General features: G+C 51.1%; 1 protein-coding gene across 6 annotated transcripts in view; it reads left to right on the top strand.

Moving 5' to 3' along the window:
* The window catches only part of LOC136582010 (nuclear RNA export factor 1-like), a 52,077-nt gene extending 39,728 nt beyond the window's left edge, over window positions 1-12,349 (top strand). For 4 of the 6 annotated variants that reach the window (XR_010787120.1, XR_010787119.1, XM_066582737.1 and 1 more), the window contains 3 exons: window positions 10,422-10,604; window positions 10,728-10,788; window positions 11,101-12,349. Coding sequence is in view for 2 of the 6 variants with exons in the window: in XM_066582737.1 (XP_066438834.1) it covers window positions 10,422-10,604; window positions 10,728-10,788; window positions 11,101-11,139 (283 nt within the window). In the remaining 4 variants the exon portion in view is untranslated. Of the gene's footprint in view, window positions 1-2,086; window positions 2,174-2,207; window positions 2,306-10,421; window positions 10,605-10,727; window positions 10,789-11,100 lie in introns of those variants that run through there. The other 2 variants (XR_010787118.1, XR_010787121.1) reach the window with 2 other exon arrangements.
* Window positions 12,350-13,428: the final 1,079 nt, after the last annotated feature.

Below are 13,428 nucleotides of genomic sequence, written 5' to 3'. Positions count from 1 at the left end.
AGGTGGCCGCGTCTCCACACGTAGCGCACAGCGCCCAACTCTCTGGTGACGGCGTCTCCACACGTAGCGCACAAATCTCAGGTGGCCGCGTCTCCACACGTAGCGCACAGCGCACAAATCTCAGGTGGCCGCGTCTCCACACGTAGCGCACAAATCTCAGGTGACCGCGTCTCCACACTTAGCGCACAGCACACAAATCTCAGGTGGCCGCGTCTCCACACGTAGCGCACAAATCTCAGGTGACCGCGTCTCCACACGTAGCGCACAGCGCCCAAATCTCAGCTGGCCGCGTCTCCACGTGTAGCGCACAGTGCCCAAATCTCAGGTGGCCGCGTCTCCACACGTAGCGCACAGCGCCCAACTCTCTGGTGACCGCGTCTCTACGCGTAGCGCACAAATCTCAGGTGGCCGCGTCTCCACACGTAGCGCACAAATCTCAGGTGGCCGCGTGTCCACACGTAGCGCACAGCACCCAAATCTCAGGTGACCGCGTCGCCACACGTAGCGCACAAATCTCAGGTGACCGCGTCTCCACACGTAGCGCACAGCACACAAATCTCAGGTGACCGTGTCTCCACACGTAGCGCACAGCACACAAATCTCAGGTGACCGCGTCTCCACACGTAGCGCACAGCGCACAAATCGCAGGTGATGGCGTCTCCACACGTAGCGCACAGCGCACAAATCTCAGGTGGGTACTCACCACACGTAGCGCAGAAATCTCAGGTGACGGCGTCTCCACACGTAGCGCACAAATCTCGGGTGACGGCGTCTCCACACGTAGCGCACAGCGCACAAATCTCAGGTGGGTACTCACCACACGTAGCGCACAAATCTCAGGTGGCCGCGTCTCCACATGTAGCGCACAGCGCACAAATCTCAGGTGGCCGCGTCTCCACACGTAGCGCACAGCGCACAAATCTCAGGTGGCCGCGTCTCCACACGTAGCGCACAGCGCACAAATCTCAGGTGGCCGCGTCTCCACACGTAGCGCACAGCGCACAAATCTCAGGTGGCCGCGTCTCCACACGTAGCGCACAGCGCACAAATCTCAGGTGGTGGCATCTCCACACGTAGCGCACAGCACCCAACTCTCTGGTGACGGCGTCTCCACACGTAGCGCACAGCACACAAATCTCAGGTGACCGCGTCTCCACACGTAGCGCACAGCGCACAAATCTCAGGTGGGTACTCACCACGCGTAGCGCACAAATCTCAGGTGGGTACTCACCACACGTAGCGCACAGCGCACAAATCTCAGGTGGCCGCGTCTCCACCACAGCGCACAAATCTCAGGTGGCCGCGTCTCCACACGTAGCGCACAGCACACAAATCTCAGGTGGGTACTCACCACGTAGCGCATAGCGCACAAATCTCAGGTGGCCGCGTCTCCACACGTAGCGCACAGCGCACAAATCTCAGGTGGGTACTCACCACACATAGCGCACAGCGCACAAATCTCAGGTGACCGCGTCTCCACACGTAGCGCACAGCGCACAAATCTCAGGTGGGTACTCACCACACGTAGCGCACAGCACACAAATCTCAGGTGGGTACTCACCACACGTAGCGCACAAATCTCAGGTGGGTACTCACCACACGTAGCGCACAAATCTCAGGTGGCCGCGTCTCCACGCGTAGCACACAGCGCACAAATCTCAGGTGGGTACTCACCACACGTAGCGCACAGCACACAAATCTCAGGTGGCCTCGTCTCCACATGTAGCGCACAGCGCGCAAATCTCAGGTAGGTACTCACCACACGTAGCACACAAATCTTCCTCTCCCTCCTTGTAAGTTGTATAAAAGGCTCCAACCATCAGCTTCCTATGTAGGTGAATAGGGCTCGGAATCCGTCAAGGCTCGATGACGTCATGGGTCACGTGACGCGCAGGCACAGCTCTCACCGTGCACGGCTGCTGAACTGTACTGCTCGTGCACGATGTGAAGTCACGTGGTGCCGATTCCAGACACCTCATTGGCTGCATAACCGAAGCAGTTAGTGTTAATATGCTGACAGACCCGTTTGACCGCTCCGCAATGCCTTACACCTCTGCTTCCTACGTCACTTCCGGTGAGAAGGTTCGTTGCTACGGCGATTTGCAGAGAGTTGTAGGCGGCTCCTCCAGGGGGAAGTGACGTGAAATGGCAGATAGCGGTCGGTCCTCTGTCTGTAAGTTTATTAGACATGAGTAGGGGGCGCTGCGCTGAGGTAACTCCGGCAGGTGTTATTACCGGGAGTTTAGCTCACAGTGTTTGGCGGCTCAGGCAGAGAGAGACATCTGGTTAACACCTTAAGGACCAGGTACCTTTTAGGGGTTTTACCCATGTTGTGCTTATACTGCCCCATTGTTTTTGCTGCCTGTCTCCCCCCATGATATATAGAGCTGTATTGTAATATTTTGTAAGGGGTGCAGAGTTAATATTACAGTTTATTTTTACAACTAGTATATTTACTAGTCCAGGATGGGTTCATGTTGTTTCAGACGTCTTGCTATGTACTTTGTGTAGTCTTGGAATACATGGCGACGGTTTAGGTTGGCGTTGGGTCATTTTATTTAATTTTTTATATAAATTGCAGAGTAAGATTAAATATATTTTTTACTTCTCTTTGTAACGTCTATGTTCCTGCATGATGTCATTTAGGACCTCTGGGGGTCATTCACACTTGTCCACTGTAGCGGCAACCGTAGTTAGAGGAATACACCCCCTCCCCTCCTTCCTGTAGTGATAGTAGTCACTGGCATAGTTGCTCTAGGTCTGCTAAGACCCTGCAGCTCTGTTGTGGTCATGTGATCACTGGGTTCAGTAATGGGAAGTTGCACTTCTGCTTTCTCTATTCACTCCTAGCTCTTCTCCTCCGGGCCCTTGACTGTGACTAACAGCCCAGGACCCAACCTGTACCTACTAGATTGCAGGAGCTTCAATCCCACACCATATTTATACAATTTTCAGGGGGGAATTAAAGGGGTTGTCCCACCGTGACAAATGGCCCTATATACCAAAGCACTTTGTAATATAATGTGTGCTTTGTAAATACGCCATACAAAAGATATATACTTACCTGATCCGCCCCCCCCCCCCCCCCCCCCCCCCCCTCTATATTGACCTGTCCGTTGCCTTGGCTCCGACCATTCCCTGGCTCTTCTCCCATCAGCCGGTCTTCTCCCATCAGTCGCGCAGGCGCTCTTCTTCTGGCTGCTCAGGTCCCTGTGAATGCGCCTGATGAGCCAGGTGAAGAGGCGCATGCGCAGTCTTCACCTGGCTTCCCCTTGCCTCCGGCAGACAGAAGAGGAGTAGCTTCCTCCGGCGGACCTTCCTTCTGGGCTGGGTAAGTCAATGGGGTGGGGGGTTTGCGGGAGTCGGCGGTTGGGCTGTCACTTTGCGGGGGGGTGGGGGGTGGGGTTGGGTGCGAGAGTCAGCGGGCCGGCTGTCACTTTGCGGTGGGCGGCTATCTTGTGGGGTGGGTATGCGGTCGCATAGACTTCTGGCGGAGGTCGGTGTGCGGTCGCATAGACTTCTGGCGGAGGTCGGTGTGCGGTCGCATAGACTTCTGGCGGTGTGCGGTGTGCGGTCGCATAGACTTCTGGCGGAGGGCGGTGTGCGGTCGCATAGACTTCTGGCGGAGGGCGGTGTGCGGTCGCATAGACTTCTGGCGGAGGGCGGTGTGCGGTCGCATAGACTTCTGGCGGAGGGCGGTGTGCGGTCGCATAGACTTCTGGCGGAGGGCGGTGTGCGGTCGCATAGACTTCTGGCGGAGGGCGGTGCGCGGTCGCATAGACTTCTGGCGGAGGGCGGTGCGCGGTCGCATAGACTTCTGGCGGAGGGCGGTGCGCGGTCGCATAGACTTCTGGCGGAGGGCGGTGCGCGGTCGCATAGACTTCTGGCGGAGGGCGGTGCGCGGTCGCATAGACTTCTGGCGGAGGGCGGTGCGCGGTCGCATAGACTTCTGGCGGAGGGCGGTGCGCGGTCGCATAGACTTCTGGCGGAGGGCGGTGCGCGGTCGCATAGACTTCTGGCGGAGGGCGGTGCGCGGTCGCATAGACTTCTGGCGGAGGGCGGTGCGCGGTCGCATAGACTTCTGGCGGAGGGCGGTGCGCGGTCGCATAGACTTCTGGCGGAGGGCGGTGCGCGGTCGCATAGACTTCTGGCGGAGGGCGGTGCGCGGTCGCATAGACTTCTGGCGGAGGGCGGTGCGCGGTCGCATAGACTTCTGGCGGAGGGCGGTGCGCGGTCGCATAGACTTCTGGCGGAGGGCGGTGCGCGGTCGCATAGACTTCTGGCGGAGGGCGGTGCGCGGTCGCATAGACTTCTGGCGGAGGGCGGTGCGCGGTCGCATAGACTTCTGGCGGAGGGCGGTGCGCGGTCGCATAGACTTCTGGCGGAGGGCGGTGCGCGGTCGCATAGACTTCTGGCGGAGGGCGGTGCGCGGTCGCATAGACTTCTGGCGGAGGGCGGTGCGCGGTCGCATCGACTTCTGGCGGAGGGCGGTGCGCGGTCGCATCGACTTCTGGCGGAGGGCGGTGCGCGGTCGCATAGACTTCTGGCGGAGGGCGGTGCGCGGTCGCATAGACTTCTGGCGGGGGTCGGTGCGCGGTCGCATAGACTTCTGGCGGGGGTCGGTGCGCGGTCGCATAGACTTCTGGCGGGGGTCGGTGCGCGGTCGCATAGACTTCTGGCGGGGGTCTGTGCGCGGTCGCATAGACTTCTGGCGGGGGTCTGTGCGCGGTCGCATAGACTTCTGGCGGGGGTCGGTGCGCGGTCGCATAGACTTCTGGCGGGGGTGGGTGCAAGAGTGCACTTTGGGGGGGGGCTGTGGGGGGGCATTGTGGCGGGGGACTGTGGGAGGGCATTGTGACGGGTGACGCTGGAGGGGGGTGCACTGTGGTGGGGGCATTGTGGGGGGTGCACTGTGGAGGGGCATGTGTGTGGTGGGGGCACTGTGGGGGTGTACTGGGGAGGTCATTGTGGGGGGGTGCACTGTGTGTGGGCACTGGAGGGGGCACTGTGTGTGGGCACTGTGAGGGGGGGGCATATGTGTGTGGATACTGAAGGGGGGACTGTGGGGGGGCAGAGTGGAGGGGGCACTGAGGGGGGGCATGTGTGTGGGCATTGGAGGGGGCACTGTGTGTGGGCACTGTGAGGGGGGGGGGGCGTGTGTGTGTGTGTCATGCTTGGTGCTACTTTCACTTTCAATAAGGAGAGGATCGCGATCTTCTGCTTATTGAAAGTGCTGCTGCAGATCAGGATCTCTTGCTACTGCTCTGACAGCTGTAGCAGGAGATTCCTTCATCTCCCCAGCATGTCCCCTCATCACTGGACACTGGGACACTGTTGTCACAGTGTCCAGTGATGAGGAGACATGCCGGGGAGATGAAGGAATCTCCTGCTAACAGCTGTCAGAGCAGTAGCAAGAGATCGCACTGCCCTCTCGTTGCTTTGAATGGAGCCACCGGCTGCCGGCTCCATTCAAAGCAGTGAAGCGTGCGTCTCCATGACACCGGTCCTCCAGTCATGTGACCGGCATCATCAGGAGTGCGCACGCTGAGGAGAGAGAGGCAGCAGTGCATGATAGGAACTACCCAGTGGCGCCATCTTTAAAAAGTTCAGGCAAGCTTTTTATAAGGGGAAGAAAAGGAATAAAAAGGTGAGGAAAATATCGTTTTTTATGGGAAAGGCTGTTGTGTGTGATGCTTCTCCTCTACAGGGCATTCATGGGGAAAAAAAATAGTTTTGGGGGCGGGACAACCCCTTTAAATCTTAGTCCTTACCAGGTTAGGCCGGCTGCACAAGGGAGAGCCGGCTTCCACATGTGGGATTGCGCGACGGACTTCGGCTGTGACCCTGGCCGGCGATCTCGCGTACCTACATAATCTATATCGTGGATGACCGCGGAGGCTCACCGTCGGTCATCCGCAATATAGATTATGTAGGTTTTTTTCTTTTTCAATATATGCATTTACAGCGATGACGCGGGTGCCCGTAGTCTGTGCGCAATGTTAATTGCGTATGGGCTGCGGGTTGGATGGCCTCCATTCACTTCATTGGAGGCCGTCTTCATGGAGCCTGAATCAAAACATGCTGTGATTTTTTTATTTATTTATTTTTACTAATTTTTTTTCCCCCTCTACTCGCAGAATACTCAATTCGTATTCATGCGTGCGATTTGCTGCACAATAGGAATCCGGTGGTGTGAGGCCAGCCTATCTAGGATGAGGCTAGTGCTGTGGGAACGTGCGGTGATACCTGGCTGTAGTCGGCGGCTGAGCACGGGTGCAAACCTGACCTGGACAAATTATTCAAGAATCATGGACAAACAACATTTTTTGACGAACCTATTGGAAAACCACAATGAATGGTCATATAATAATTTACTGTGAGCTGTAACCTAATTAGTCATAACGAGCTGCTCAAGGAAACACCGACCTCATTAAAAATATTAAATGCATCCGTGATATTTTTCTAAGCCCTTTATTTTTACAGACTCTCCAGAAATTTCTGGACGGTTGGCAACCCTGTGGCTGAGCATCATGTGATAAATTTTCATATAGGACACACGTTACCCCAAAGGGGAGCGGACACTGCACCCCTGCTTTTTTTTTTTTTTTAAGAGCATGTCTCCAGTACTATCTCAGAGGAAGCTGCTGTCCAGCTGTGCCTGACTACTGCCTGCCACTTTTCTGTGATGGACAACCTAAGGGTGCCTCCATACTTGTGATAAAATCGTGCAATGCAAGAGTAAGAACACAGAATTCTGAAACTAATGATTTTCTTCACATTTACGATGTTTTTTACTCATGCGATGTTGTGAGGAAATAAAAATCGCGGCATGTCCTTTCTTTCTGCGATGTGCACATTTTTTTTCTCTCCCATGTCTCCCTATGGAGTCTCCTTAATATCGCATCTCAAAGTCCGAACGTGCGATTAGAAAGTCCTATTGACTTTCGCGTTACAAATTTGTGGCAAAATCATGTGGGGAAAAAACGTGAGCAATAGCAATGTTTTAGCAAGAAAAAGCAATGCTAACGCTCAAAGATCGCTGGGAAAAAGGCGCAATTTTGCCGTGATTTTCTCATGGTAATATCGCGATCCCCCACTGTGAAGGAGCCCTAAAGGGGTTGTTTGTTTGTTTTTGTTTTTTTTTCCCCAAAAACATATACTCACCTCTCCCAAATCTCTGCGTCTCCTGTGCCGCTGCTCTGCACCTGTTTGTTTACAGGCTGCAGTCATGCATGGGATGTCACAGGCTGCTGCAGCCAATGACAGAGCTTGGGCGATTGACTGCTGCCATTGATTGCAACAGCCTGCGACATCCCATAAACAGGCTGCTGTATACATGACGTCACAGGAGAAACCTGGAGCTGAGGGGTGGGACACAGCGGGGAAGTGATGTTAGTTATATTACTGCATGGGGCACGTGTCTGCAAAAAAACTCTGACAACCCCTTTAATACATCAGTTGCCCTCGGTGTGAGTGAAACCTCTTTTACTGATACAAATAGGAATTGTGGTATTGTTGGCTTTGGTAAGTATGGTGTCGGCGTGACAGGCGTAAGTGCATTAGGAAATCTCAAGATCAGTTTCATAAAGAACCATTTTATTTAATGCCCAGTGATGAGCACTGTTACTGCGGACCACCAATGATGGAAAACCTCTGCATGGAGTTTGTTTCTCCTCACTGTTTGTGTGGGCTTTCTCCTTGTCCTTCAGCTTTCTCTCTCAATCCAAAAAATCTACTGATTGGGTAATTAGATTGTGAGCCCAGATAGGTACAGCAATATAGACTATGTTGGTGCCATATAACCAGTAGGAAGTAATGCATAGCTCATAATGAATGTATCCTGTTTCCGTTGGGGGACCTACCTATGCAATAGATACCGGTATTGGTGTATCTTGTCTCCACCAGAAGAATGGGTGGAGACAAAATGCACGCCCACAACCAACACCCACAACTTGATTGGTTGGGCAAGAGAATATGTGCCCATCATTTTCCCGGCTGAGACATCCCATCTCCGCTCCTGCGGACCCCGTCACTCTCCTTCCGCCGTGGTGCAATGAGTGCTGTCGCTGCTGGCGATCCTGTAAGTGACTTTTCTTGCTGCTCTCCTATTATTCCTTGCCGGCTTCAGCTGTCCCTTGCGCTCTGCCATCTCTCCTCCCGCCTCTGGTGTTGTCATGTTCTCCACCTGCCATTTCATCTCTGCCACTGTAACGTCATCTTAACTCCTGGAAGTTGTCGTCTACCGTCTCCGGCGCACTGCGTCCCCTGTGGAGACTCTCACCGCCAGCCTCCCATCAGCGCTGCAATGTGTCCGCTGCTTACAGACTTCCATCCCCTCACCTGTCACTGGCTCCGGCACTCTGCCTTCTCCCCTCTCTGCTCCTGCGCAGTCGGTTAAACGCTGTCAGTCTCCTTACCGGCCTGCCTCGCGTAACCGCTGCAATGTGTGATGGCAGCGAGGAGACTGACAGCACAGGAACTGGGAAGGGGACGAAGGAGAGCGACAGAGGGGTGAGCGACACGAGGCGGGAGGGGAGCTGATGGACACCCATTCTCCTGCCCAGCCAATCAAGTTGTGGGTGTGCATTTTGTCTTCACCCATTCTTCTGGTGGTGATGGTACACTAGTACCATATATACCTATAAGGAGAGCGGGGTTTCTCTGGCCTCCATTTGGCAAGTCTTGGTGTGTATAAATAAATAAAAAATAAATCTTGTTATTTCTATAGCGTTAACTTATTCTGCGATTTCAGGTAATTTACTTATTACCCCCCACCAAGTTAGGTGCTCATTTTACCGACTTCGGAAGGATGGAACGCTGTTGAGTTAACCTTGAGCCGGCTACCTGAACTCGCAACCTTCAGGTCATGAGCGAGAGTTTAGGACTGCATTCCTGCTGCCTTAACACTGCGCCACACGGGCCTCTACATATATGTTCTACTGTTTCTATAAGTCCACTTCCACATGGCCGTGAAAATCGCGTGAAATCCTGACTTTGGTTTCTGTATTATGCTCTGTTACAACACAATAGCCTAATGATTACATGGACACTATGCAGGTATTTGAACAACTCTGAACAATAATTGTCTCATGTAAATGCACGCACTGACTGAACGACAAACAAGTAATTGTTCACTTCTCGTTCATTGTTCAGTTTATGCATGCGTTTATGAGCGACTGCCTTCTTAAGGCCCGTTTAGACGCGACCATTATCGCTCAAAAGATCGCTGTTATACAGCCGAGCGCTCCGAGTGGAGGATGCGAAAGACAAGCAGAGTGTCCCCGCTTGTCTTCTGCATCCAGCTGTCCCTCGCTCAGAGCGCCCGGCTGTTATACAAATGAGCGGGGTATGGAGAACAGAGCTGGACCCCTCTGTTCTTTATACCCAGCCTGTCATCATGGAGCGGGATACAGCTTAAACAATAGTATCAGCTGTATCCCACTGTGAGTCCCTGATAAGGCTCATCGTCGTCTTTCAGCATGCTGAAAGACAACGATGAGCGACGGCTTAACGAAAACTGCACAATGTCAGTGCAGATACACACAATGATTATAGCTCAAAAGACGGCTTTTGAGCGATAATCGTTGAGACTAAATGAGCCTTTAGTGTGAATACGATTCCGTCCCGCTCCGAGTCCATTCACTTGAGATGATCGTTTCTCACGTAAAAACACAGGAGGTATCACCGCTGGTTATCCTGTGTGAAAGGGCCCTAACTGTATAATTGTAATCTGCCTCTGTTGTGTTTAGTTGCCATAGTGATGAGTGCAAGCAACCTTGGGTAATAACTAGCAAGGGTTTGGATGTGGAAAGTTGAGCGTTACAGAGACTAGCTGACGCGGGGTGGACAGTAAAGCACAAGGGGGATAGAGTGGGAGCACAGCGTTAACGAAAGGAAAGTATATAGACCGTAATAGTCTTCTTCATGCATTGCCATACACAGAAGGACACATATGTCTGTAAAGAATGGGTGCAGGCACATCTTGGCGCAGCGCCCTCTACTAGTATGCAGTTAGGTGAAGATGGATTTCTCACCCCTGTCTTAGCTGCTTAGCAGAAGAGGGGTTTTTTTTTTTTTTTTTTTTTTTTAGGAAAAATGGACAGAATAGGCTGATAAAACATTGCAAAAATGCTTAGAATCGCCTGTTCTGCACATTTACAGAAAAAAAGTGTGGGTACTCTTTAACCCCTTATTGTTTACTGTGAATGGAGGCGAGTGGGGAGAGAGCTCCTCGATCTGCTCTGCCTCCGTTCCGGCAGCCCTGTGAGCAATGCTAGCGGTTCTCGCTCCTGTACTGTTACATCACTGGGATGAGCTGTGGGGCATCGTTTTCCCAACAGCTCGTCCCGTGTAAAAGGACCATAACTCTTTGATGTTTCAGGTTACTTTATTAATAACAGAAACCTGCTTGTAACCCCCAGGCTTCTCTTAGTGAATGATGAACAGTTCATACGGAATGCCACTACAAAGGAGATTCGGAAAGCATTTGCCAAACCAGCACCTACACCTTCCAGCAGTCAAGTACCTGTTCTTGAACCAGCTCACCAAGATATGGTGCAAGCATTTTCCCTGTTTTCTGGAATGAATACAGAATGGTCTCAAAAGTAAGAACTTTATTTGTACAAAACATAGAGCTTCTTTAAAGAACCGTATTGGAGCTCTCTGAATGTGCCATTGAGGGGTTAATTGGTACTATACCACTTTTTATAACTATACATCTTTCTCAGGTGTCTTCAGGACAACAGCTGGGACTTTGAACAGGCAGCAAAGATTTTTATGAAGCTAAAGGTGAGAGACAGCACGTGATAATATATTGTGTTTTGTGCCAATTAAAATGGACTAGAACATAAACCACATAGGAAATGTAAGCCCCCCACCCGGGCACGCGATCGCCGGTAACCATAAATCTGATTGGTGAGGGTCTGACCTTCTGGTATCCTACTTGATCCATAGAATACAGGAACTAAGGTTAAATTATGTACTGAGAGACTTTCATAATAGCAGTAAAGTATTGAAATTGGGGAGGGGTTGTAGTGTGTACCCTTGTTTATAGCAACTATCCAGATCATTAATTCCATGTTACGATTTTTCTTTTTGCAGGCAGAGAGTAAAATCCCAGAAGTTGCCTTCATCACATGACTGTTCACTTCCATCTTTGTATCAAGTTTTTTAATTTTTATGGTTCAATCATTTTTTATTAGGTTTTAATGTGTTTAATATACATAATATGTTGCTTGCCAGCAGATGAGAGAAAATTAAATAAAATTAAATAAGATAGTATGGGATCTGGAGTCTCAGCTAAAATGTAACGATTTAACCATACCACAGCTTATCATCCTAATAAAGAACATCTGAGAGCTTGCCATGCATAGCCAGATATAAATGTAACTACAAGAGAAGAAAAGAACAAAAAGAATTGGTAAAATAATGTAACAAGAAAAACCAGAGAGAAAAGAAAAAACGCACGTCCTAACTCCTAGGACATGTTTAAAAATAAAAAAACAAAGGGCAGGGAAATTGGGGTGGGGGGAAGGATGATAGGGGAGGATGGCCTCCGCTCGTCTCTGTGGACCCCGTCTCGGTGGGTCCCGTGACACCTAGTAAATCCACCACACTCTGACATTGTAGACATTCTCTCCCAGGACTACACTATAATTATTTAAGAGCTCGGCGACCCGTCTCCAGCCATCTCTTAAAGGGGTCGGATGCCCTCATCGAGATCCATGGACTCCAGATATCGTGTATCCTGCTCCGCTCTGTCTCATGCTCCCCCCTCCTTCCTCTTCGAACTTCATTAACATGTTGATTTTTTTTCAACCCAGTTAATCCTCGTGGGCGGAGAAGCAGAGCGCCATAGGCCAGGGATGGTCATCCTCACTGCAAGAATGAAGAGCCTTAACAGCTGAGACTTAATCTTGGCCATAGGGCCCAGGAGCAACAGAAGGAGAGCCATCTCTGCAGTAAAGGACATCTCTGTCCTGGTCATAGTTATATAGTCGCTCAATACTGTGCCAGAGGTCTCTTATCAGGGTAGACTCCCACCATATGTGTAACATATCTCCCGGGCTCCCCTGGCATCTCCAGCACAGAGGGGAGATCTGGGCATCTATTTGCTGTAGCCTCACCGGATTCCTGTACCAGCGGGAGAGCACTTTAAAATTTTTTTTTTTAATTTGTTTTATTTATTAATAATAATCAGTTTGTGAAATACAGAGTAAAGAGAAATTTGTTCAATACATAGTGATATGAATATGATCAGAGTCATGCTTTAAATTAACACGGATTTTGTTACTGTATTTCTTAAACTATTTGATTATACATTTGTAACAAACTTTTGAACTTATAGAAACAATAAGATCGAATCCTGCTCTTCCTTATTCTGGATCCTGAGGTTTGAAAGTTACAGGTTTTCAGGCGCTTGTCAGTGGGAGGGGGGGGGTGTGTTAGGAGGTGGGGAGGGGGAGGGAGGGGTTAGCGTAGGATAAGTTTAGATTTCAATCAGTGATCAAAGTAGAGTGAGAGTCTAGCCAGGCTCCCCATACTTTTTGGAATTTAGTCGGGCAGCCTCTGTTTTGGTATATGATTTTTTCATATGTGGTTACAGTATTTACAGTTTGGATCCAGTGTGGGACCGAGGGGGGCTCTGTTGCCATCCACTTTATGGCTATCTCTTTACGGGCCAGGAATAGTGTCCTTTCAAGAAAAACGCGAGTGTGGTATGGCCACACCTCCTCCTCCAGCAAGCCGAACAACGCCACCTTAGGGTCCAATTCGATGGATAATGGGGGCTGTAAAAGTGAGTTCACGAGGTCTGTCACTTTTGACCAGAACTCATTAACGAAATGACACTCCCAGATCAGGTGCCAGAAGTCCGCCTTCGGTTGGCGGCATCTCTGGCATGAATCTGAGGTGGTATCACGCATTTTATGTAGACGGTTGGGAGTAAGGTAGGCTTGATGTATAATGTATAGTTGGATTAGTTTATTGTTTACGGCCGGTGACCCTGACAAATGGGATTCAGAGACGTCCTGCCACTCTTCAGGTGTGAGGGATGTGATGGCGAGTTTCCATTTATCGTATGCTGGGAGTGGGTTGAGATCTATTTTAGCTGAGAGGAGGTGTGTATATAGGGCTGATATTAGGCCTTTGGGTCCTTGGGATTTGAGGACGCCTATTGTGGGGAACTTGGATATATGGGCCAAGGAGGGAGGGAATTGGGAGTTTAGTGCATGTCTTAGTTGGAAAAATCTGAATAGTTGGAGGTGCGGGGCCTGCAGCTTATCGCGCAGTTGCGTGAATGTGGGGAGTGTTCCGTCTATATATATATATATATCTTTTAGTGCTTGTACCCCCTGGGTGATCCAGTACTGTGGGTCTGGAACAGACTGTAGTGCGGTAAGGCCGGGGTTATTCCAGAGGGGGAGTTCT

This window comes from Eleutherodactylus coqui, chromosome 11 (genome assembly GCF_035609145.1).
Source record: "Eleutherodactylus coqui strain aEleCoq1 chromosome 11, aEleCoq1.hap1, whole genome shotgun sequence".
NCBI classification, from domain to species: domain Eukaryota; kingdom Metazoa; phylum Chordata; class Amphibia; order Anura; family Eleutherodactylidae; genus Eleutherodactylus; species Eleutherodactylus coqui.
Note: the sequence above shows the minus strand (reverse complement) of the source record. Positions and strands in the feature narration are given on the sequence as shown.